This window comes from the organism of the source record quoted next, unplaced genomic scaffold (genome assembly GCF_019419815.1).
Source record: "Pyrus x bretschneideri cultivar Hongxiangsu unplaced genomic scaffold, Pyrus_bretschneideri_v1 Contig12, whole genome shotgun sequence".
Classification (NCBI taxonomy): Eukaryota; Viridiplantae; Streptophyta; class Magnoliopsida; order Rosales; family Rosaceae; genus Pyrus; species Pyrus x bretschneideri.
This window is the reverse complement of record NW_025999413.1, coordinates 6,074,193-6,097,497: the sequence shown is the minus strand read 5'-3', so window position 1 is coordinate 6,097,497 and position 23,305 is coordinate 6,074,193. Positions and strand designations below refer to the sequence as shown.

The 23,305-nt window shown below is 37.0% G+C and overlaps 5 protein-coding genes and 1 non-coding gene across 6 annotated transcripts; 2 read left to right on the top strand and 4 right to left on the bottom strand.

Moving 5' to 3' along the window:
- Positions 1 to 1,194: 1,194 nt before the first annotated feature.
- LOC103938818 (fatty acid hydroperoxide lyase, chloroplastic) lies at positions 1,195 to 5,003 on the top strand. The gene is made up of 3 exons (XM_009348862.3): positions 1,195 to 1,813; positions 3,302 to 3,683; positions 4,170 to 5,003. The coding sequence occupies exons 1-3, from the start codon at positions 1,373 to 1,375 to the stop codon at positions 4,808 to 4,810; spliced, it is 1,464 nt and encodes a 487-aa protein (XP_009347137.1). The 5' UTR covers positions 1,195 to 1,372; the 3' UTR covers positions 4,811 to 5,003.
- Positions 5,004 to 6,295: 1,292 nt separating this feature from the next.
- On the bottom strand, positions 6,296 to 8,605 carry LOC103938815. The gene is made up of 3 exons (XM_009348859.3): positions 8,220 to 8,605; positions 7,914 to 7,937; positions 6,296 to 6,976 (listed from the first exon to the last, which is right to left on the bottom strand). Exons 1-3 carry the CDS (start codon positions 8,419 to 8,421, stop codon positions 6,630 to 6,632), a joined length of 573 nt encoding a protein of 190 aa, XP_009347134.1. The 5' UTR covers positions 8,422 to 8,605; the 3' UTR covers positions 6,296 to 6,629.
- A 974-nt stretch (positions 8,606 to 9,579) lies between these two features.
- On the top strand, positions 9,580 to 12,806 carry LOC103944559. The gene is made up of 3 exons (XM_009355030.3): positions 9,580 to 10,034; positions 10,710 to 12,241; positions 12,419 to 12,806. Exons 1-3 carry the CDS (start codon positions 9,720 to 9,722, stop codon positions 12,618 to 12,620), a joined length of 2,049 nt encoding a protein of 682 aa, XP_009353305.2. The 5' UTR covers positions 9,580 to 9,719; the 3' UTR covers positions 12,621 to 12,806.
- Positions 12,807 to 13,141: 335 nt separating this feature from the next.
- LOC125474606 lies at positions 13,142 to 13,354 on the bottom strand. The gene has a single exon (XR_007256076.1). It is a non-coding gene; the product is annotated as a small nucleolar RNA U3 (small nucleolar RNA).
- Positions 13,355 to 13,480: 126 nt separating this feature from the next.
- LOC103938827 (CCR4-NOT transcription complex subunit 9) lies at positions 13,481 to 14,730 on the bottom strand. Its single transcript, XM_009348872.3, has 4 exons — positions 14,641 to 14,730; positions 14,362 to 14,555; positions 13,911 to 13,980; positions 13,481 to 13,825 (listed from the first exon to the last, which is right to left on the bottom strand). Exons 1-4 carry the CDS (start codon positions 14,677 to 14,679, stop codon positions 13,697 to 13,699), a joined length of 432 nt encoding a protein of 143 aa, XP_009347147.2. The 5' UTR covers positions 14,680 to 14,730; the 3' UTR covers positions 13,481 to 13,696.
- A 215-nt stretch (positions 14,731 to 14,945) lies between these two features.
- On the bottom strand, positions 14,946 to 17,460 carry LOC103944627 (CCR4-NOT transcription complex subunit 9-like). Its single transcript, XM_009355099.3, has 5 exons — positions 16,736 to 17,460; positions 15,693 to 15,764; positions 15,487 to 15,576; positions 15,181 to 15,223; positions 14,946 to 15,085 (listed from the first exon to the last, which is right to left on the bottom strand). The coding sequence occupies exons 1-5, from the start codon at positions 16,922 to 16,924 to the stop codon at positions 14,946 to 14,948; spliced, it is 534 nt and encodes a 177-aa protein (XP_009353374.2). The 5' UTR covers positions 16,925 to 17,460.
- Between the last annotated feature and the right edge of the window lie 5,845 nt (positions 17,461 to 23,305).

The window sequence follows — 23,305 nt, the reverse complement described above, 5'->3', positions numbered from 1 at the left end:
ACGTAAATTAATAAACAGTGACTTCAATCAACTGCCCTACATGTCGTGTCACCACGGCCACCCGACGAGTTCCATGCCTATCATTTATCTTGCATTAGAAATACATATCATGTGTTTCTTCTAACACACGAAGTCGAAACGGTGAAATAAATGCTCTTAATCATTTTAAATACATGTTTTGTTTAACACGATCAATAATTCGTTATAGTGTAACATTGTCATTCTAGTAGAGCAGTATATGTTTTCTAGAAGGAAAATAAATTTTCCACACAAATGTACGCCCTTTTTCTCCTCTAACGCACCATTTTTTGATTTTGTATGTTGTTTTCGTTTGTTTTATTTTATCTGATGGTTAAAAATAAATAAGTGTGTGTGAAAAGCTAAAAAGAGTGTAAAAATCAGCCATCTTTCTCTTTATGCACATGTCTTTTGATTCCTTTTTCATTTATTCAATTTAAGGATCATAAATAAAAGCAAATAATTTGTAATTCAGTTGGTTATGAACATTTATCTTACATCTGATGTCCTTGTACTTAAATTTCTATCTTTATAATTTAATATAGATATTCTATAATTTGTTAAAATAAAAATAGAGCATGCCTTGAAAACGTGTACTATTATTTGTCCCCCTTTCAAACAAACAGACAAACAAAAATCCACTAAAGTTTATTGGCTTATCCACGAAATAAAAGAAATACAAAGAAACATTATATCTGATAAACTAATAAGAAACACGGGTTTTCTTGTCCACCCATCACGCTCAAAACAATTAATGATTTATCTGTCGTTTAAACTTTGATTCATTAACGAAATTTATTTTATGCATAGAGAAAGTTGTTATTCGTAGATTCATCTTCACTTGTGAATTGCAAATGATAAGTTTAATTACGAATCCCGTAGATGACTAGTATGATACTAATTTATTCATTCACTTATCGTTACGTATATAAAATAAATTATTAACAACATAGTTAACGTAGTTGAGATATATATAACAAGCAATTTTGAATATGTACTTGAAACAAGATCACTTTTTTGTTCAAAACGTAAGACATGAATTTGTGTTAGTATATCCTACAACTATAAGTGAAGCAATTTACAGTCAACGAAGTTAAATCAGGACGCCACATTATGGGTGAACAGTTCCATATAAGTTTTTATCATATAGATAATATATCTCGATCACATTATTTACTTCAATTGTAACAGATGAAATAATATAACTTGTTTTAGTTTACAATATAGCAAGTCAAATATTTCCGAAATTTATATGGCCATAGCTCTTAAGCTCACATCTGGAAAGAGCAACCCACAATCGCCTCTCTCATTTCACAACACAAAATCTCAATATCCAACAAAAATAACATAAATCATGGCTTTCATGATGAGCACAACCCCCGGCATCCCACCGTCACCGTCACCACCAACGCTCTCTCAACCACAACCACAACCACCAGCATCTCTGCCAGTCCGTACAATCCCCGGAACGTACGGCTGGCCTCTCCTGGGCCCCATCTCGGATCGCCTGGACTACTTCTGGTTCCAGGGTCCCGAAACATTCTTCAAGAAGCGCACCGAGAAGTACAAGAGCACGGTGTTCCGCACAAATATCCCTCCCAGCTTCCCGCTATTCGTCAACGTCAACCCCAACGTCATCGCCGTCCTCGACTGCAAGTCCTTCTCGTACATGTTCGACATGGAGTTGGTCGAGAAGAAGAATGTTCTTGTCGGAGACTTCATGCCGAGTGTTAAGTTCACCGGCGACTTGAGGACCTGCGCTTATCTTGATACATCCGAACCCCAACACTCCCAGGTTTGAATCAACGCGTATGCAACTTTTCTTTTTCTCTTCTTCTTTTACATATTCGGAACCTATAGATTTCTTTTTGTATTAGAGCGATATTTTGCACTAATCTAATCTAAATTACTAATCTAATCTAAATTACGAGAGCAGAAGTGAGACTAAAACTAGGGTAGAGAGTGAATGTACACATACTCTAACCAACTTAACTACGCTTAGGTTGGCGAAATAGTTAGGAAAATTGGTTGTTCTAATGATTTTATAAGTGCTAAACTAACCAATTTCCAATTTTTTTTGAGTATATAATTAAGGATAACATGATCGGTTTGTCCAATTGATATGGCATCCAAATTAAGTTATTTTATCATAATAGTTCGTTGATTTTTGGTTGAACAGATTTTCAGAGTTTCAGCTAGTACAAGCTTGAATTTCTTTATTTTTTGGGATCAATTACAAGCTTGAAATTTTCAATTGTCCAAAAGGGTTGAGTGAGATTTTTGCAGTGTGGTTAAGAAATTAATTTATCCAGTATTTTACTAGAAATATATAAATATGGATTGTCAGGCTGTAAATGTGGATTAATTTGGTTTTTCGCAACGTAATGTTTGGATGATTTATAAGTGTTAGAATGTACGATTCCGACGGTCATGGCAAAAAAAGAACGTCACCTGGTTTTTAGGAAGAGAAAATTGTGTTGAGCATTTAAAGATATTATTTGTTTCTCGTTGTTGCTGAAGCAGAAGTAGATTTTCCGACGAGGGACTGGTTGGATATGTTGGCTGGAAGAAAAGAACTGGTTTGTGGTTTTTGTGTTCCATAGAAAAGTCCCAGATGGTCCAAATCAATCCAAAATGTACGCGAATATGATAGCGACTCCTACTTGTACTCGTAGGGACCATTAAACAATTGGTTCGTGGTGATTTTTAGTTGCAGATGAGTGTGGGAAATGAGATATATGGGATTCATTTCCTACAGTTTCTCTTTCCCTCTTTTTTTTTTTTTTTTTTGGAGTAATTTTTTTTGTCGGCTGTGATTTTCGCACTCTCAGTATTTCATTGGAATGAAAGGTTGTAAAACTAGGGATCTAGACTCGAAACCACACAAAAATATTTTAGATAGATGAACAAATGTTATTTAAGGGTTTTTCTTTTACTTGTCGTCTATGAAATTTGACCTAAAAATTTCATACAGACCAGGGAGGGTTGTACAGTAGCTTTTTCTATTTTTGTTGATACATGATGTGCTATGCAGGATGATCAAACGGGCTTCAATGGTACAACTCATGAAAAAGGTTTTCGTCTCTTTAGGGTTTAGGTAATCTGGTACCACGGCGGGATTTACTTTGCTAACCTAAATGCTTAGTGTGCTTAATTTGATTTCGACAGGAAGTGAAAAACGTTTTCATCTTGCAAAATATGAATTCTACTGTATAGTTGGTCATCTTTTGGTAAGTTTAATTTCTATTAACTTACCAATACCATCTTAATATATTCTTCACAGATCAAAAACTTTGCCATGGACATCTTAAAAAGAAGCTCCAAGACATGGGTGCCTGAGCTCACTGCCAACCTCTCAACCTTCTGGGACACAATAGAAGCAGACGTCTCCAAAGATGGGAGTGCCAGCTACTTGATCCCACTTCAGAAGTTCATCTTCAAGTTTCTCACTAAATGCTTAGTTGGAGCTGACCCGGCAAGCTCGCCCAAGATAGCGAAGTCCGGCTACGCCATGCTTGACCGGTGGCTCGCCCTCCAGCTTCTCCCCACAGTCAAGATTGGTGTGCTTCAGCCCCTGGAGGAGATTCTCCTCCATTCTTTTGCATACCCTTCTTTTCTAGTCAGTGGAGACTACAACCAGCTTTACCAGTTTATAGAAGAACATGGTAAGTTACTTGGAACTTAAACAAACTATCAATCTCATTCCTTTCGAGATATATTTGAATTCAAAACTTTTTTCTACTTGCATTCATTAACATACTATAGAGTATAGACGACATATCCGTATAAAAGTTTTCTTGTTAGACTATTGATTAAGTTGATTATTGCTTGATGTGCGGTTCAAATTCACAGACTGACAATATAAACGTTTGTATGTTAACATAAGACTAAAGAGAGAGCATTACCATACGTGTCCCATGGAGTCACCTGATATAGTACAAACTATTAGAGATGTGATCGATTTGTCTGCAAACATAAAATTAGTAAGAGAGCATCACCGTACATGTCTCTGACCTATAACTATAAAGGTGCCAACATAATACACGCTATTGGAGATGTGATCAGTAATACATATGACATTGCTCGATAAGTCTAATGCTATCTATATCTTGATTTTATGTGTTCAAGAATACAAATGGACTTGTTTACAGGCAAAGAAGTAGTAAAGAGAGGTGAAACCGATTTCGGACTGACCAAAGAAGTAACAATTCACAACCTTCTCTTTGTACTTGGTTTCAATGCATTTGGTGGGTTTTCTGTCTTTCTGCCAAGTTTGATAGGCACAATAGCAAGCGACACCACCGGTTTACAAGCCAAAATAGTCAAGGAAGTCAGAGAAAACGCCGGTTCAACTTTGAGTTTCGACTCGGTGAAAAACTTGCAACTGGTTCAGTCCGTAGTGTACGAAGCCCTCCGGTTGAACCCACCGGTTCCTCTCCAATTTGCCCGAGCCAGGAAGGACTTCCAACTCAGTTCACACGACTCGGCCTTTGACATCAAGAAGGGTGAGTTGCTCTGTGGGTTTCAACAACAGGTCATGAGGGATGAGAAAGTCTTCGATGAACCGGACACCTTTAAACCGGACCGGTTCATGAAGAACAAAGAGTTACTGAACTACTTGTACTGGTCCAACGGACCGCAGACCGGTTCACCAAGTGAGTCCAACAAGCAGTGCGCTGCAAAGGACTATGTGACCCTCACTGCTACTTTGCTTGTGGCATACGTATTTCAAAGATATGATTCAATCACAGGGACCGGTACTTCAATCACAGCCCTCGAGAAGGCCAAGTGAGAGAGTGGGGTGATCACAGCCGTTGAAATGTGGATTGATGGATCACACATGAATTTTTGTTTGTTTTTGTAAAATTCAGTCTCTGTAGGGGTTTGTAGGTAATTAAATAAACAAGGACAGATATTTGAGGGAAAATGGCCAAAGCTTGGGGTGACCAGTTCAATTAAATAAAGTGAATTAGAAATTTAAGAAATTTATTGTGGATGATGGTTGGTACTTTTAGTGTTTGGTGGATCATGCCCACTCCACTACCTCACTTTGTTTGGGATGATTTGACACAAATGAGTTCAACGAAACATTCAGTGATACAAATTTGACATGAAATTTATTTGGTACAAAGAGCAACTGCATTTCTATATGCAAGATTTAAAATCATTTTTTATGTAGAGGGCAAAAGGTTCAAAAATAAAAAATGATCTGATTATCCAAAAACTCATGTTTAATAGATTGTTAGGCTATAATTTTATAGAGCTCATCAGTCATTATTTGACTGGAAGGCATCAGGCTAGCCAAACGTAGTCCACCCTATTTTTTGGGGCCCAACTCCTTAACTTCATTAGTTGATTCGAATTCAACAGCTAGATTTAAAAACATCAAACGGTAGTTTAATTAAATTAACTAATAAATTTAAGTATAACCTTAAAACTAATAAATTATTGAGAGACTATGTTTAGTACTTTTAGTTGAAGATGATATAATATGAGTATAGTCTGATACTGTTTATTTAATAATAATTTCTTATAAGGCAAAACTCTAAACAGAACTATATCTAATCATTTCAATTGAAGATGACCTGACACTTAATTTTCTGAATCTGAATCACTGCGTCATGCATTCAGTTGAAGATGACCTGACACTTAATTTTCTAAATCTGAATCACTGCATCATGCATACCATAGATGAAAAATTGCACAATGGCTTCAAAATCATGCATGCCCTTCTTAAAGAATCAAGGATTATGTTAGTGATTTCATACCCATTGTCCCACTCTGTTCTTCATTATTTGGTCCATAGATCTTGTAGCATTTTGAGACAACTAAAAGTTCCATTAACTATTGTCGTAGCGCCTCCTTAGAATGGCTAAAAGTTTTTCCAGGAAATCAAAAGCGTTTCTGATAGCGTTTGATAGAAAAAGTTGGACATGCTTCAAGGTCCTAAAAGCACTTTTCAATGCAAAAGCACTTGAAATTTTATAAAGTTTCAATGTGCTTCTAACAGAAGTGCTTATGAGCAAAATCTCTTCCTGCCCAAGTGCACCCCCCACGGACATGATGGTCGAGTAGTCAGCTGAGTTGCTGGGGCAGCCAGGTTTTTATATATGGTCAATGGAATTGAGCTTTTATAGGAATTATTGGACCTGGATTTCAAATGCAAGCATATCGAGTAATTGAAGTACCGACTTCATCGAAGAAGCACAGGAAGTGAAAATTTCCTAGATCAAATACAAAAGAGCTCAACATTAACCAATCATACTCAAGCCAGGACTTCGACAGCCATCGATACTCTGACATTCAATGAAGAATTCTGGTTTCAGTCATACAAGTGAAACTTTCAACTATAATTCGGTGGAGAATGTGATGCTTAAGGTTCTTGCCACAACATCGATTGCTTTTGGAAGGCTAGATAACACAACTAAGTTCTCTATACTTTTAACTGTAAATACAAATAATTCAGTTTCGTAAATGAAATTGATTGCATAGCATGCACGATTTAAGGTGAAGAAGAATAACCTAGTAAAAGTTTATCACTAACCAAGAGAGGAAGTGCCATGTTGAAGAAGACTAGCCTTTGGCTGTTCCAAAAACGCTACAGAGCTTTTCTACACAGTCTGGACATTTCCTTGCGTCTGAGTATTAGACTTTGTAAGCCCTTCTTTCCACCCTCTCTGACGAGCCCTGAGCTCCCATAATGCTGTCTGTTTCCGCTGCGCCTCTAATGTTGCTTCAGCTTTCTCCCTTGCTTCTTCACATGTTTCCATCCCTGAACTGCACTTGTCTGCTTCCTTTTGATACTGGGATGCAATCTTCTTGGCCTCTAGTAGAGCCATATCAGCTCGTTGCTGAGTTTCCAAAGCTTCAGCTTCCCTAAGCTTCAACTCCTCGGTCAAAAGATCCACAAAATTCTTCTCAGTGTCTTCATTCACCTCTGGATCATGCTTTGCACAGTCTGCATAATTTGTACCAAAGAAATAAACAGACTGTAAAAAGAATATAAGAATCGAACCAAATCTGAAACCTTCATGTAGCCAATCACTTGAATCACCAACTTGGCTTGCAAATGCAATGCAAAACCAAATTTAGGACACTAAGTCCACATTCTATGATTTTGAGTTTCAACTTAACCTCCATGTTCAACATTTGAAGGATGGTTCAACCAAAATAAGAAAATAACAGATAAATATCAATGACACAAACTCTTCCTACAAAGTGAAATCAACAACTATAAAAAGCAAGTTGAGGAAAAGGGGTGGTTGGGTTCATTCCAAAACAATGAAAATTGCATGGTAAAATCAGAAGAACAGATCGATTGCCAGTCCCACTAATGAAAGCTACGAGTCCAGAGCTCTGGTTGCAATCTTAACTTCAAAGATTGTAACGAGGAGAAACCACACATAATCTACATAATCAACTCACGTAATGTTGAGAGACAGAATGTAGGAATAAAAGGATTTAAGGAAAATAGGGTAAACAGGGAAGGTTACGTAACTGCAAGATTTGACATTTCTCCCAAGAAACTTTGTCTATCAGGGAAGATCTAAAGGCGAAAAAAAATTGAGAAAATACTACTTCGGATTGAATGATATTTTGGGATTCAGACGGATTTCCTCGAAAGCACTTTGTATTGAATATTTGCCACATTATTACAGTCCTTATCATGTAACACCTCAGGGGAATATTAATTATTCAACATAAACATGAGAAAGTACGCTACTTTATGGCAAGGAGCTATTGATACCACAACACAATCAATCTAGAATCATACATACATGTTACAGCCAAATATATATATATATATATATATCCAGAGAGAGAGAGATATAAAGCAGTCAATTATATCAATACCCAATCAGTTTATATAAACATATATACAAAAAGAGACTAACCTGCAAAGGAAATGTTGCTGAGTCCTGCAGACGAAAGAACAAACCAATATAAGTATACATCCGATAATAATGCCAATCAACAAGTAATAAATTAGTAAATTAGCCGAGTGAATTAAAAACCAGTTGCTTTAAAAATTCAACAAAAACCCAGGAAGGATTGAAATCAGTGAATGGAAATTTGAGCTTATTGGCATCAAATCAGCACAAAATGTGTAAAACCCAACAGAACAAAAAGTGAAAAATGCAAGAGATCTAATCAGATCTGGCAAAAATGGATCATGGGCAAGTGAAAGAAGAGTAAATTACCAATGGGGATGGAGAGGAGAGGCTGAGAAGAGCAATCGCAGGTGCAAGGAGGGCAAGCGGAAGGGGAGGAAGAAGAAGAGTGGGAGACGGCGGCTAAGCCCTCCATGAAGTGCCAGTATAGAGGCGGCCCCACTATGTACCCGGCTATGCACAGCCCAACTATCACCAGCCCCGCCTTCAGCACCGCCTGACTCGTCGCCATCTCTCTCTTAATCTCGATTCTTCCTCAGCTTCAGAAATCGAATCGATCGGAAGTAGCGGAATTGGGAGTCGGCGACGTCGATTCTCAACGGTTCGACCGCCGGTGTTTAGTTGAGACTTGCGAAGATCAAAGATGGCTGCTTTCTGATTGTGGGAGGCAGCGACGCACTGACGCTGTTTTTTTATTTTTATTTTATTTAAGCTTCACTGTTTTGGGAGTGAGATTGCCAGTTGGTCCGACTACGATATTACGAAAATGAATTTTATTTAAATCCATCTAAACTTTTTTTTTTACGTTTAACTTACTCTTTTTAGTCGGAAAGAACACAGGATAAACAAAGAGTGATGTTAAGGTTTAATTAAAATGTGTGAGTTTATTGATAAATTTGAGTATTATTATTAATTTCATTTTGTACTTAATAGTAATTATGCAATCTGATAAAATAGACAATTAACATTTAAAATTTAAATTAAATGTAAAAAAAAGGTTTAAATAAAATTTCCCTATTATGAAACGGTTTCATTTTGCCGGTTTATTTATTTCTTTGGTAAATAATTTTCCCGGTTTACCTGTGTTAAGTAGCGTTTGGGTTTACAAAATTAAATTTTATAAAGAGTTTTGTATAATTCTTCATAATCTGTTAAAATTTTGAGTAAAAGTTAACATGTATAATGGAATATCTTTTCTTCTCTTTTACATTGGTTGTAATGAATAGAGTGCTAAGTTTTACTCATGTGTTCGAATTGAATACTGTTACTCTCTTAGTAAATTTGTAATAGTAAATTTTTTATGAAGCTCTTGGCATTAGTAAATCGCACGACAGCAGACATGAGATACAGAAATATTTTTGTGAATCTTCTCGATCCACAAAAATATTCTCTTGTTTATTTATTGTAGTATGACGATATATATTTTAGGAAGTTTTAACGAAAAGCCAGCAGTACTGTTCACTTTAACGAAAAACCACATTTTTACACTAAAAGTTAAACCTGGTACCATTCACTTTACCCTTTATTTTGTCTTTATCGTTAAAACTCAAAGTTTTGAAGTTTTTTTCATTAATTTTTTTTATATTTTATTGTTGCAAAAAAAACGAGAATAAAAATTTAAAAAAAAAAAAACCCCAACTAAAAAAAAAAAGTAATAATTAACCTCTCAGGATTACCACCGTATTACGAGTGATGAGAATTGAACATAAACTGGTGGGAAGTACGGCGATCTAGTCACTCTGTGTCCCTCATCACTCAACCGCCCTATTCCACCACACGCATCGACAGCCACCAACCCTGAAAGTGGCGATGGAAATCCCGATGGATGTGATAAAGCAGGTGCAGATCTCGCTTCGGAAAGAAGCGAACATGTCGTCCTACGACCCAGACGACGCGCCGTTGCCCAATCTGCCTTCGGTCGAAGAAACCCTGGCGGAGTTGGATCCATCGCCGCCGTACCTGAGGTGCATGCATTGCAAGGGGCGGCTGCTGAGGGGCGTTCAGACGCTGACCTGCGTCTTCTGCGGCAGAGAACTCTGCAAGGACCTGCCTCCTGACCCCGTCAATTTCCGGGATACTTTTGGGTACCGGTGGCTGCTCCAGTCCCTGAGCTTAAGTGGATCGGTATGCGACTTGATTTTCTATCTTTTGTTTGGTTGATGAGAAAATTGAGATTAAGATGGGGAATAAAAAGGGGATTCTTGTTCTGTTTGGTTGATGCGAAAACTAGAAAGAAACGGAATTTGAATTATCAATGCGTTCTTGTGGAATGAAGTTCTGCTTCAGGAAAAAGCAGGGATTTTAACAAATTATTTGTTTTGGTGCTTCTGGATGATGAAAAAGATTGAAGCTTTGATCGTTTTAGTGTACTTAATGTGTTTTACCAGCTTGTTGTAGCCACCCAACGGAGTAATGACTTCGTTAATTGCGTTTTCTGATTCGAAGCTAATTGAGTTAATCTACAGTGCATAGAAAACTAAAAAGCTTGAACGCTTAAAGGCGATTCTGAGATTATGCAGAGATGGAGAAATAATACATTGTATTTGTATATGATTTGTATCAAAATCTACTTAGTAAGATTATAAGCAGATCACACTCGAAATTTTGTAGGTGCTGCATATTTGTAGTCCATTTATTCAGTAACCATATCATGTATGTGGGAAATTATAGTTGTCTGCCTATCATTTGTTTGCTAGAAATGAGGATTATTGTCCTCTTGTTAACGTAGATTGTAAACTTTGATATTAATTTTTGGGACTTCTTGAATACTTGGGTCAAGTTTGAGACTTTGGTTTGCAGGAGATAGTGGATTTACCTATTGGAGCAAATGAATTAAACAGAGGACAGACTGCACGGAAGGATGAGTTAAGTCTGTCTGATCTCTTAAATCTTGAAATAAAATGGACCTCTAGGCCAGAGAAAATTGGGACTGATCTCTCAAATGAGAACCCCAATCTACCCAAATTACCAGATTTGGTTGGAGTCAATCTCGACAACTTTTTCTTTGAAGGAAACAAAGACCGTGCTTCGGGTAGTTCTGAAGGGCTGTTTGGGTCTAACACACAGATTGTCAGTAAAGAGAGTTTCCAAGTTCATGAAACTCTTAGTTTGTTTCAGAATGTAAAGCCTTTTGAGACAGTTGTGCAGACTACTGAAGGAGGGGGTGGTGATTCTGGTTGGGCCGCAAGTTTTCAGTTTGCTGCTTCTGAATCGCTTCCTCAAGCTTCTGGAAACCTTCCTCAAGCTTCTGACACCCTTCCTCGAGCTTTTGAAAACCTTCCTTTAGCTTCTGAAAACCTTCCTCAAGCTTCTGAAACCCTTCCTCAAGCTTCTGAAACCCTTCCTCGAGCTTCTGAAAACCTTCCTTTAGCTTCTGAAAACCTTCCTCAAGCTTCTGAAACCCTTCCTCAAGCTTCTGAAACCCTTCCTCAAGCTCCTGAAAGCTTTCCCCAAGAATCAAAATCCCTTGACCCCTTTGTGGGTTCCACGGTGGATCTTTCTGCTCACATAGACACAGTATTTGGGTCTGTAGTGGACTCAACAAATGAAAAATCAAACCATAGTTTGACTGGGTCTACATCCATGTCCACCGACTGGTTTCAAGATGATCTGGTGGGCGTTTCCAACTCTGTGTTTTCTGGAGGGCCTGAACAGTTAGAAACACTTGCGGAGGTGAAGGGTGGTGTCCAAGATAACCAATTGCGGACCACTAGCAGCAAGGCTTCTGATAATAAGACTACTGATAAAGATGATGATTCATTTGATGCTTGGAATGATTTCGCAAGCTTGAGTAGTGCACCAAATCTTGTGGATGGTTCTGTAAAACAAAATGGTGTTGATTGGGTTCAAGACAACCAATTGCAGACCACTAGCAGCAAGGCTCCTGATAATAAGACTACCGATGAGGATGATGATTCATTTGATGCTTGGAATGATTTTGCAAGCTCGAGTAATGCACCAAAAGTTGTGGATAGTTCTGTAAAACAAAGTGGTGTTGATTGGGTTCAAGACAACCAATTGCAGACCACTGTCAACAAGGCTGCTGATAATAAGACTACTGATGCAGATGACGATTCATTTGACGCTTGGAATGATTTTACTGGCTCAAATAATGCATCAAATCTTGCAGATAGTTCTGTACAACAAAGTAATAATCAGACAACACCTGTTGATCACACTTCAGAAATAAATTTGTTCGGCGCAGCTAGCAACTCCGGTGACTTGGATTTTGGTAGCTTTTTGCAACCAGATTTCTCAGCAGGAGCATTTAACAGCTCCAGCGGTTCAACTGTAGTGGATGGAGCGCAGCCAGAGCCTTCTGTATTAGACAGGTGCGTGTATAAGCCAACTTATATGGGTGCTATTATAGCCTCAGAATACTGTTTGGAGCCACCATGGAATGCTATATTTGCTGTTTTCAATAATCTCATACACAAAGCTTCATGGAAAATGTATCGGTACATTCTTTGATGAACATATCTTAACCACCTTTTCTGTTGCGTGTTTAGGTTGGCTGATGCAAGCACAAACAATGGGAAAAAATCTGAAGATGTGGCGGAGGGCGGAGATGTTTCCAGTGCAAGAGCAGGATCGAAATCTGACGATGTGGAGAGAATAATGTCACAGATGCATGATCTCTCGTTCATGCTCGAAAGCACTCTTTCAATGCCTCCCAAGCAAGACGAATTACATCCCCCTTCTAAAGATTGAGACGGAATTCGTTTATGAGTTTCTATCATGTAATGTTGGTTGTTCATATAATTCTACTTCTGTTTGTTCCCAATTTTGTGTTTTATTCTTTATAATCTCATGTAGAAATGCTAAGCCAGACTAGAAAGAAATGACGGTATCGAGTTCATGATTGAGAATGGAAGAAATATGTTGGAAGTATTTTTTGACCCGGCGATCGGAGACGAGATGCAATACGGCGGGCACAATGCCTCTGCCAGGACGGAAGTTATAGACCCCTCTTTGGTAGAAGTAATTCTTTCTTGTAAAGTGCCCATTTCAGTACCAAGGGTGGGTTGATTACCCACAGTGGAAGGCATTCTACCCAAGAAAGCAGATACTTCGGATCCTTCTTGGACAAAACGGAAGATATTGTTGATAAATAGAAGTACGTCTTGCTCATGAACATCTCGGAAATATTCCACCATAGTTAGGATTGGAGAAAGAAATGAAGAGGAGAATGAAAAAAAAAAAAAAAAAAAAAAAAAATACCAAAGAATGGGGGTCTGTCAGACAACCGTGTGACCACCCCAGCCGGTTTTACAACGGCTGAGAACGATCATCTACTGCTCGAATAATCCAAAGATCACAGGGCTGTTAATCACGCTCTGATCGCACGGTCTTGGTTCATCCACCAGACTGGGGTTCCTGTCTCTCTAGAGATCAAGGATACAGATGTACAACCTATAGAACAGATCCTGTTCAAGTAAGGTCGTGACCGGTGAGGCGCGAAAGAGCTTTATAAAGTCTATATCTTCTTCTCAACTAGTCGATGTGGGACTAACTCAACCAATGCCAAAAAGCAATAAAAAGCAAGGCAACTTTAACACAAACAGCGGTCTACAGGTACATTTCGGTCTAGGAAGAACATTTTACAGCAGTTCGACAACAAGTACAAGCACTAGTAACATGATACAGTTTAAAAGTAAAATTACAACAACGAAAACAAAGTGCACATTAGAAGCAACATATTACAACAGTTTTCAGTCTGCATGGTTTTGGTATTTCATCTGTGGTGGGGATTGACCACCATGGGTGATGATAACATGGTTCGTCTGCTACTCCTGTTCAGTCTTCACCGGGTGCCCGTTTTCAACCTCCGCGCCTGCGTCTGTCGGAGGAGCCCTTCTCGCAGTTGTAAGACACTGAACAAGTCGTCTCATACATGCCATGGATGTTGGGTCGTCCTGGAAATTAAATCAAGAAGAATTGTTTCAGTAAAAAATGAAGGGGCCTGTGGGAAGAAAGCCAACAAAAAGTAATTGAACTTACAGCGATGAGGTTAATGACTTTAGGATCCTTCAAGCTCTTAGGAAGACACAACTTTCTGTAGTCAGCGTCCCTGCAATGAAAAATTCAAACATCAATTAACAAATGTAATTATGTTCCTCGTTTGCTGACTCGATCTGGACTCGACTATTTCAACTAAATTAGACTAATGACATTTGGTAAACTTATAGATAAAGTGGAGAACAGTCTAACATATTGTATGTTACTAGTCTTATTTAGAGTGTTGCAGGCTCGATCCTGAACTCGAATATTTTAGTTAAATTAGACTAAAGAACAACGGATATTTAACGAACTTGAAATTGTTGAGACTGGACTAGTTAATTGTATTAGACAAATATATTAGAACTTGCTCGAACTCAATTCCAATCTTTTCTAGTCCGAGACTCGCGACTGAGCTTGGACCTGGAAGTATTAAGTATGAAGAGTAACTTACTTTTGGCCTTCTGCGAGCCTCATACAGCAACGAACGATAAGTTTAAGCAGCCGGAGGGAAGGCTCTTCTGTAGTAATCCTGTCGAGCATCTTGGTAAGAGCTTGAGTGATTACGAAAAAACGATCATGGAAAGCGCAGCAGTACTTCTGTCCCTCAGGACTCATCAGAATCCTCTCCATTATGAATGTGGCCACCTGCATATACAGATAAAAAGATTTTTCAGCATAATTAAGTTTAGAAATAATTAATTATTATAAACTTCCTTTGTTAGTTTCTTACAGTTTTTGACAGTCCAGTGCCAACTTCAATGCAGCGCATGCAATGGTAGAATATTTGAGTTTGGAGAAGGAAAAGAACAGTCTCTTCATCATTGTCCTGAACCGGGGAAAAGGGGAATCCAAATTTATGTATGTCATTATGTTAATGAACATTCAAGCTCATAGAAAGATATGAAAATGGGATATATAAGAAGTATAAACTATTTGCAGGACACTAAACAAACAATAAAGAGGTGCTAAATCGTTGTTTGTATATGGATTATTGTTTGGATAAAATATTTGTAACTAGTTTCGTCTGTGCATTTCTCAAATGTAATCCATGATTCCATATGTACATGCCTTGACAAGGGCACCAATAACGCCTAAGCTCGACAGCCTTAAGTATTCATGAGGCTTGTCCTTTTCCGTCGTGTTGAGGAAAGGGTAAATATAGAACGGCACAATAGCTGCAAACAAGATCAAAACTCAGTTAAGTATGCATTACTTTTGGGGTCATAAGAGGTCGCGGTTTATACAGATTTATTTAGCAAAAGAAAATTACCCCGGAGGAATGGTTCTCTTGTCTCAGGATGAGCAGCTATGCACTGTTAAAAATCAAAACCAAAATCACAGTAGCAAATGTCATTAGCTTAACACAAAGGAAACATGATGATTTAACCAAAATCACAGTAGCAAATGTCGTTAGCTCAGCAGCTACGCACACACCTTTTTGTTATTGTTCATTGATTCTTCTTTAATTTACTCAATTTAACCAAAATAAACGCAAGCGTTTAAAAGAGAAAAAGAGTACTGTGGAAATCATTTTACTGTAGACAAATTGAACTGAAATTATTGTGAGAGTACTGACCTGAAAGAGAGAGAGAGTATTGCATGCCCGATTTGATGATTCCTGAGTAAGATTTGGGGTTGAAAGTAAGCGGTACACTGCAATTATTTCCTGCATATAACGAAAAATATGAACGAACTAAATCATCGTAAATTTTAATCTGGGAATTAACTCAATTTTAATTGAAACTTATTAATTAAAACAGCCAAGTGACATGCATGCCATACCTTCAACAGCGTAAATGTAGTACCAAATGAGTGCCACAGTAATGGAGCCAAGTCTTCACGAATTTCCCTAATCTGAACTTAGAGAGAGTGATAATTTTCAATAAGAACTTTTTTTCACTGGGTAAGATATGAGTTAGCAGTCGTTTCCTTTACGTGACATCATTTCACTGTACAAACTTCATAATTAAAATTGTTTACTCTTCTTATCAACATCTAAAGATCATCTCTAAGGAAATTATTTCAATTTTAAAATTATGTATTCATCCATTTATGTCAAACAAATTGATAATTATGATGAACGATCGATTTGTTTGACACATATGAATGACTACACATCTCCGAATCATATAAGTTTTTCTACAGATAGATTTTTAGATGATGACAAAGAAAATGAATAGTACTTATTATGACGTTTTATATTGGGTGTTGATGTCAATTTAATGGGAAATTGAGGAAAAAGTATTATCCTTATGAATAAAAAAATTTGATCTGCTAAGCGTTATATCTGTACATAGTCCATATGCATGTATCATATGAAGCAACCCCTTGTCATTACCTATATTTCACAACACTCCATAGCTAGATGAAACTTGAGGTTCTGTATAGAAAACCCGCAATTATCCTGTAATTTTAATAGCTAATTTTCACCCCTTAATATAAAACCCCTCTATCATCAGTGGGAACCAACCAAAAAAGGGGTAAATAAAAACATTTAAAAGAAGAAGTCAACCCTAAACAAGAATTAAACAGAACTGCACCATCAAAATTGCTGCTCCCTCAAAAATATTAATTTTATAATTATAACTTAAAAAAATCAGTGTACGTAACACAAAGACTCTGAACGTGACATGCAAAGCCACTGTTGATGCAGAAAAAATATAATTGACGTAATAAACCAAGAAATATATGTATATAACATGCAATTCGATTAGAAAAGAAATAAGGCAAAAAAAAAAAAAAAAAAAAAAAAAAAGAAGAGAGACAGAGAGAGAGAGAGAGAGAGAGAGAAATGATAAAGGAAATATATGAATTATGATCGTGACCTTAGAGAGGCGTTGTAGGGCATTTTCTCGGGTACGATCATCGTTAAGCTCTAGAATCAACTGCTCCACAGGAACCCTTCTGGACTGGTCGCCGTCACCGGGTTGGGGCGGCCGGGATGTAGGCTGACCAGCTTGGTCTCCCGGTAATGACGATTGATCGGCCAACAAAGATTCTGGAAGGGCAGCCATGGTTCGAGAATTTATTTGACAATGTAGCACAATTAAAGAGAAGAAAAAACCAAGGCACTTGTATGCCTTGGTCTCTTCGGATCTCTATTTCTTTGATTACTGTGTGTAGTAGTGAGGGAAGAGACTGGAGAGATTGGTATGGAGGCGTTTGGTTGGGACTTGGACTCTCAAAAAAATCTCTTGGGTTTTATAGCCTAGCAAAAGGTGTCATTTTGCTATTTTCTTTACTTTTTTTTTTTTTTCCAACTTTTGATTTTGTTTTATCCTTTTTTATCCCCGGAATTTTCGCGATATTTATTAATGTGCATCGCTTGTTCTGCCTCGGCTTACACCCACAGTAAATGAGGCCCGTTGTTTTTCATGAGTCACGTACATTGCGTGCGAGAAAACGCGTCGGTTGAATAAAAATTCCTTACATTTGAGAGCCCGGATCATGCTTAATCATAATACAATGAACTTAAGCGTCCATCATTCATTTGTCCCTCATCCGTAATTAGAATATAATCATAATTCTAAATACAATTACGAATATTGTAAACGAGAATTTAATGTCATAGTGTGAGTCAAAATCCTAGGTTTTTGTTGGATTTAGTCAAATTTTTGGTGGATATAATCTTTGAATGCATATCATGATTTTACATGATTTTTTCGTTGCAAAAAAGAAAGGCTTTTTAGTCAAATTGTCCTTGAAATGACATAACTCTTTATTTTAATCATTGAGATTTAAAATCGATAGAAATGATTATTGAGTTTGTCTACCATTAATTATTTGGGTACTTCCGTGAAATTTTTTGTTAAATAAGGAAAAAATAAAAAAATGTATCCTCTATTTTTGTCATATTATTTTGGCCCATTATTTATTAAATTTAGAGTATATTTTTCATTTTGGTTCTAATTTAACAAGATTTTTCATAGAAGGACCGTAAAAAGATCAAAATGATTGATGATGGATAAATTCAAGGACCATTTCTATCCATTTCAAATATCAGGGCCCAAAATATAAAGTTATACCAATCGCATGGACTATTTTGGATAAAAAGCCTAAAAGAAATGAAATATATATGTGTGTGTGTATATATATATATATATTATATGATAGTAAATGGTGGGGAATAAATTCTTTTTGAACTTACTTTTCACGAGATTCGAACCTAAAACATCTCACGTACAAAATAAAAAAGAATATCACTACACCATAATATTATGTGGCAAATGTTTCTTCTTTTATAATGAATATTTTTTTTAAATGAATATAAACACCAAGGGTAATGTACTTAAACTCTACTTTGTACTCACACTTAACACTATTTTACCTTATGTTGTTACTCAACACATTCCACTTCTCTTCTCCCAAATATCATAAAGTATATCCAAAAAAAGGTTTATTAAATATAAATGAGTGAATCTTCCTTGAAGATTAGATTTTTATTTATTAGACCAAAATAAGAACTTTTACTACACAAGTTAATAAGAAAAGGGAGACAAAAAAATAGTCCATGAAAATAGTGGGAATTCTCATACTTTAAACGAACTTCTAAGTCAAAATTTATTAAGTTAGTAATACTCAACTTCAAACATGCTCTTCTTTATAAGATAAGAAGAGGGACACTGGCTCCAAATGACTAATATTTAATGTTATTTTGAACATTTACTTTTTTTTTTTTATTATTGTTTAGGGTCTTTACTTTTTTTTTAGTACATCGATATTGTTACACTAGGGAGAAGGGGAGTTCGACTAAGCACACAACGGGCAGCCTAATTTGATATCAAATTCGCCATTCACGAGATTTGAACGTAAAGCCTCTTACTTCTAAGCAAAGAGAAATATCATCAGACTGTAGTACTGAGTGATGAATCTTTACTTTAGGTTTTAAGAATTTTACATTTACATAGTATCAAAATTCAATTAAACAATTAATAAAATATTTATTACTCTCTAATAGTGAGCATGGTTGGAGTATAAAGTCATTTTGGTGAACAAGTTTCTAGTTTTTTTAACTAAAATTTTAAAACAAAAAGCATGATAGGAGATGCTTAAGAAGGAAGAGATTTGCACTTTTTATTTCTCCTAGTTTGTGTAACGGCCCTTACTTAGTTCCAAATCCCGACATGCAAATAGCTCAATTTTCTATTCTTTGCTTCATTGTCTGCGTTTATATGCCACCGTGCACTCGTTTTTATAAATATATATCAAAATTGAATTAAAAAAAGAACTTAAATACTTATTACTCCATAAACTAGGGAGCAGTTTGGAGTATAAAAAAAAGTTCTTAAAATAGATTTCTAGTCTTTCTAAATATAACTTAAAATTACTTAGGGCAAAATTAGAGAGGCTCTAAGAAGGAAGAGATTTGCACTCCCTACTTATCCTAACTTATGTAATTTTATGAAGATAAGTTCAACTTTGTCCTCTTTTGTGTCATCGTTTTGTTTCTATGTCAAGTGCACTTAATTTTATGAAAATATCCAAGAATCAAATTTAAATTTAAAAAAAAAACTAGAACATTTATTATTTCATAAACTAGGGAGATAATTTGCCCAATCTACATCTGTAAACCGCTCAACCTTTAGATACCCATGTTTTCAAATAAAGAATTTTCTTACCGGTTGCAAACTTCAAATATGCTAAAATTTGCATTACCACAACCATGTGATCTTCACTGGGTGAGTGCATAAACTGACTTACAACACTTATAACAAAGAAATATCATAACGAGTATGAGATAAATAAATCAATCCCCCACAAGTCTTTGATATCCACCTCCATCAGCAGGAGCTTGATCTAGGTAAATACTCAAGTGATGCTTTTCAACCATAGAAGTATCCACATGTTTACACCCTAACATACTTGCCTTTTTCAACAAATCCAACACATATTTTTTTTGCGATAAGAAAATACCTTTAGGTGTACGAGCAACCTCAACCCCCCAAAGAAGTACTTCAACTCTCTCAAATCTTTCATCTCAAATTTAGATGCAAGATTTACTTGTAACTTATGGATTTCTTCTAAATCATCCCCTGTAATATTCATATCATCCATATAAATTAATAAAGCAGTCAATTTGCTAAGCCTATGCTTAAAAAACAAAGTGTGATCAAAATGACTTTGGCGATACCCGTATTTCTTCATTGCCTGAGTAAACCAGTCAAACCAAGCATTGAGTCCATTAAGAGACATGCAATCTGCACTCATCTTCTACCAAGTTCCCATGAAGGAACACATTCTTCATGTTAAACTGTTTAAGAGACAAATCCATATTTGTAGCTAAGGAAATCAAAACACGTACCGTATTTGTCTTTGCTACCAGAGCAAATGTTTCTTGGTAATCTACATCGTATGTTTGAGTGTACCCCTTAGCCACTAACCTCGCTTTGTACATATCCACTGATCCATCAACCTTATACTTGATTGTAAACACCTAACGACAACCAACATATTCCATCCTTTTTGGTAACTGCACTACCTCCTTGGTTTTATTTTTCTGCAAAGTTGATATCTCTTCATCCATAGCTTGTATCCCCTTAGGTCTCGTAGGGCTTCTTCTACCTAAGTTGGAATTTTGATTGATTCCATGTGATTTATCAGTGTCCTCTGCTCTAGTGAACATTGCTCACATGATACGTAATTAGCGATTGGATAATTTACTTTTCCTTCTAGAGAGAACTTGTCATGTGGAACAGTACGATTTTGCCTTGTTGGAAATTTGTAAGTACTGGCACCATTATTAGGATTAGTTGTATTATCATTTAAAATACTTACCTCTTGGATATTCAGAGGAGATGAAATGGGCACTACATGATTAGAGAGATGGGGTATAACATGCATACTAGGTAGGTAGTTTGGAAAATCCTGCTGAAGAACACGGTGCTGTTCGGTACCGACTGGCCAAACTGGCCTGTTCTGTTTGGTGAGGTCCTGCCGAATTGGACAACTATGTTCGGTGAGATCCTACCAAACTAGACTATTTTGTTCAGTGAGATCCTACTAAGCACCCAGTACTTCCAGGCAGAAGCTGTAACGGCACTGATACACAGATACCCTAAGCATTGTTCACTGACAGCAAGATAGAAAAATAGACTGCAGAACGTGGCAGATTTGCACAAACCATAGCGACAAACACGACATAGAAAAATTGTTGAACCACGACACAAAGATATACGGCTGGACACGTCAAATATACATTGTGCACAATTGTAGAAACATAGCAATTGTACACGATTTATCGTTTAGAATTTGAACGAAACCAAGCTCTTGATGTCAAAAAGAAATATGTTGAATACTTCGTTACTTTATTTATTTTTTAAGGTTCATAATATATTGGCACAATATACCTTATTCTACTAAGAATATAATTACAAGAATACAAAAACTAAGTACAAGATATTACAATCAAGGGTTAATCTCAATTTACTATCCTGAAGTTTCTTGGTTTTCAACATTTGGTACATGAAGTTTTTTTTGTCCAAGTCTAATACCTAAAGTCATAATTTTGGGACATTTTCATACATCCGTTAAGTTTTCCGTTAAGACCTCCATTAACTGAAGATGTGGCGTCCACATGGACAATGATTGGGCGCCACGTGTCAATATGGGTCTATGTGGATATTAAAATAATAATTTTTTTTCTTTTATGGGCGTCCTACTCCCCCCGAACCCTCTCCCTCTCCCCTCCTTCTCCCTCCATTCTCTCCTCTGCACCCACCTTCCCCGCACACCCACCCATTTGCCCCGCTCATCTTCCACTTATCTGGGTATGACGCAGGCCTTGTCGCTGCATAGATGGGTCGGTGTTATCAAAGATTGGCCGCAGGTGACTGTGGATCAACGAAGCCAGTAGCGAATCCGTGTTTCAGAGATAGCGAATCACAGTCTCGACTACTGAATGGTCTTGATCTTGGAGACCATGGTGACGACAACGAGTTTGGGGGTTTCGAATACGGTGACGATCTGATGGGAGGAAATAGGTGAAAAGGGTGGGGTGGGTACAGTATAAAGGTTGACAGGCTCGACCCTGATATTCTCCCAAACACCAGAGTAGGCACGTGTTGGCCGACACCTGAAGGTGACGAAGCCATATTAGAATGCATAAGAACTATGAATATAAATAAAAGTCATGAATTAAAATACAATGATTATGCAAATGAGGAACATGTTCAGAGCATACAACTAACTAAAACACTAAAAAGAAATAATATAACATTGAATGAACAAAGGAGCAGGTCCTACACCGAGATAACTCGAAGATGCCGATGAAGAAGTGCCTTGACGCCAAAATTGTACGCCTCGATTCTAAGTCCTTAGAGGGGTGCAAAACAAACGTAAGTGGACTAAGTTGATATATATATATATATATATATATATATAATATTGAAACAATTAAACAACATACTAACCCCCAAAGTTTTATGAAAACTCATAGTATAATAAGTAATAGGTCTTCCGAAAACCCTAGCATGCCATAAAACCTTTCATGAAACATATCTCGTATATAGTGTGCTAAGTAGAAGTATCAGTATCAATATTTTTCGGTCTGCAGCCAATACGTATATCTCTCGGCCTGAAGCCATCAACATATATCTTCCTTAGCCATATATCTCCCTCGCCCGTAGGCAGAACAGTGACCACTAGATACACACAAAATCATTGAACATAGTCTTTCCAAACATAGGTACATATATCTCAAAACATCTTCATAGCATATAATCATCCATCATATATACTATAAAGAAGTGTGTGAAAACATGTTCATAATTAGTATATAGTCATCCATCATATATACTACAAAGAACATCAATTTCGATAAAATATGGTATTCCAAAATATTCTAAGTAAAGCATGATAATCATAAAGTATAATTCCAATATACTCATAAAACGTAACCATTAAATCATGTTTTTCATGTATGCATTTATACTATTAAAACATGCATTTTAGAAGGGGTCCACTCATAGATACTTCATCGCGTAAAGTCGTACGAAATATGAATGATGGAATCGCCGCTAATAATTGCACCTAAGCACATAAAGGGTACAATTAACAAAACTATACTCAAACGATTTAATTTCAGAAAACGAACGTCATAAATGGGTTCAGAACGTCGAAAAACATAAAAAGGGACCTCAGGTATGGCCACGTGCCGCCGTGGGTCGCCGACAAGGTCATTGGCGTCGCCGTGGACGGTGGCGTGTGTGCTCCACGCATCGGCACTGGCAATCACCCACGCGCAGCTGTGCTAAGGTTTTGAACATGGTTTGAGCCTGGGCTTTTGGGCTTGGGTCAGTGGGTTGGTAACCCAGCCCAAGGGAAAAGGGTTTGGGTTCAACGGATCAAGGGCCATCGGTTGCAAATAAGGGGCTTGGGTTTGAAAGCCCAGCCCAATG

What these genes read in the sequence shown, in the direction of transcription:
- LOC103944559 (XM_009355030.3), top strand. Translation starts at nt 9,720, where the DNA reads ATGGAAATCCCGATGGATGTGATAAAGCAGGTGCAGATCTCGCTTCGG. An exon ending in CCCTGAGCTTAAGTGGATCG is followed by an intron (nt 10,035 to 10,709) that starts GTATGCGACTTG and finishes TTTGGTTTGCAG; the next exon opens with GAGATAGTGGATTTACCTAT. An exon ending in GAGCCTTCTGTATTAGACAG is followed by an intron (nt 12,242 to 12,418) that starts GTGCGTGTATAA and finishes TTGCGTGTTTAG; the next exon opens with GTTGGCTGATGCAAGCACAA.
- LOC103938818 (XM_009348862.3), top strand. Translation starts at nt 1,373, where the DNA reads ATGGCTTTCATGATGAGCACAACCCCCGGCATCCCACCGTCACCGTCA. An exon ending in CCGAACCCCAACACTCCCAG is followed by an intron (nt 1,814 to 3,301) that starts GTTTGAATCAAC and finishes TATTCTTCACAG; the next exon opens with ATCAAAAACTTTGCCATGGA. An exon ending in CCAGTTTATAGAAGAACATG is followed by an intron (nt 3,684 to 4,169) that starts GTAAGTTACTTG and finishes ACTTGTTTACAG; the next exon opens with GCAAAGAAGTAGTAAAGAGA.
- LOC103938827 (XM_009348872.3), bottom strand. Translation starts at nt 14,679, where the DNA reads ATGCGCTGCATTGAAGTTGGCACTGGACTGTCAAAAACT. An exon ending in AGGCTCGCAGAAGGCCAAAA is followed by an intron (nt 13,981 to 14,361) that starts GTAAGTTACTCT and finishes TTTTCATTGCAG; the next exon opens with GGACGCTGACTACAGAAAGT. An exon ending in AAGTCATTAACCTCATCGCT is followed by an intron (nt 13,826 to 13,910) that starts GTAAGTTCAATT and finishes TTTAATTTCCAG; the next exon opens with GACGACCCAACATCCATGGC.
- LOC103938815 (XM_009348859.3), bottom strand. Translation starts at nt 8,421, where the DNA reads ATGGCGACGAGTCAGGCGGTGCTGAAGGCGGGGCTGGTGATAGTTGGG. An exon ending in TCTCCTCTCCATCCCCATTG is followed by an intron (nt 7,938 to 8,219) that starts GTAATTTACTCT and finishes TTTCGTCTGCAG; the next exon opens with GACTCAGCAACATTTCCTTT. An exon ending in CAGCAACATTTCCTTTGCAG is followed by an intron (nt 6,977 to 7,913) that starts GTTAGTCTCTTT and finishes CAAATTATGCAG; the next exon opens with ACTGTGCAAAGCATGATCCA.
- LOC103944627 (XM_009355099.3), bottom strand. Translation starts at nt 16,924, where the DNA reads ATGGCTGCCCTTCCAGAATCTTTGTTGGCCGATCAATCGTCATTACCG. An exon ending in CTACATTTACGCTGTTGAAG is followed by an intron (nt 15,577 to 15,692) that starts GTATGGCATGCA and finishes CGTTATATGCAG; the next exon opens with GAAATAATTGCAGTGTACCG. An exon ending in AAGAGAACCATTCCTCCGGG is followed by an intron (nt 15,086 to 15,180) that starts GTAATTTTCTTT and finishes TCTTGTTTGCAG; the next exon opens with CTATTGTGCCGTTCTATATT.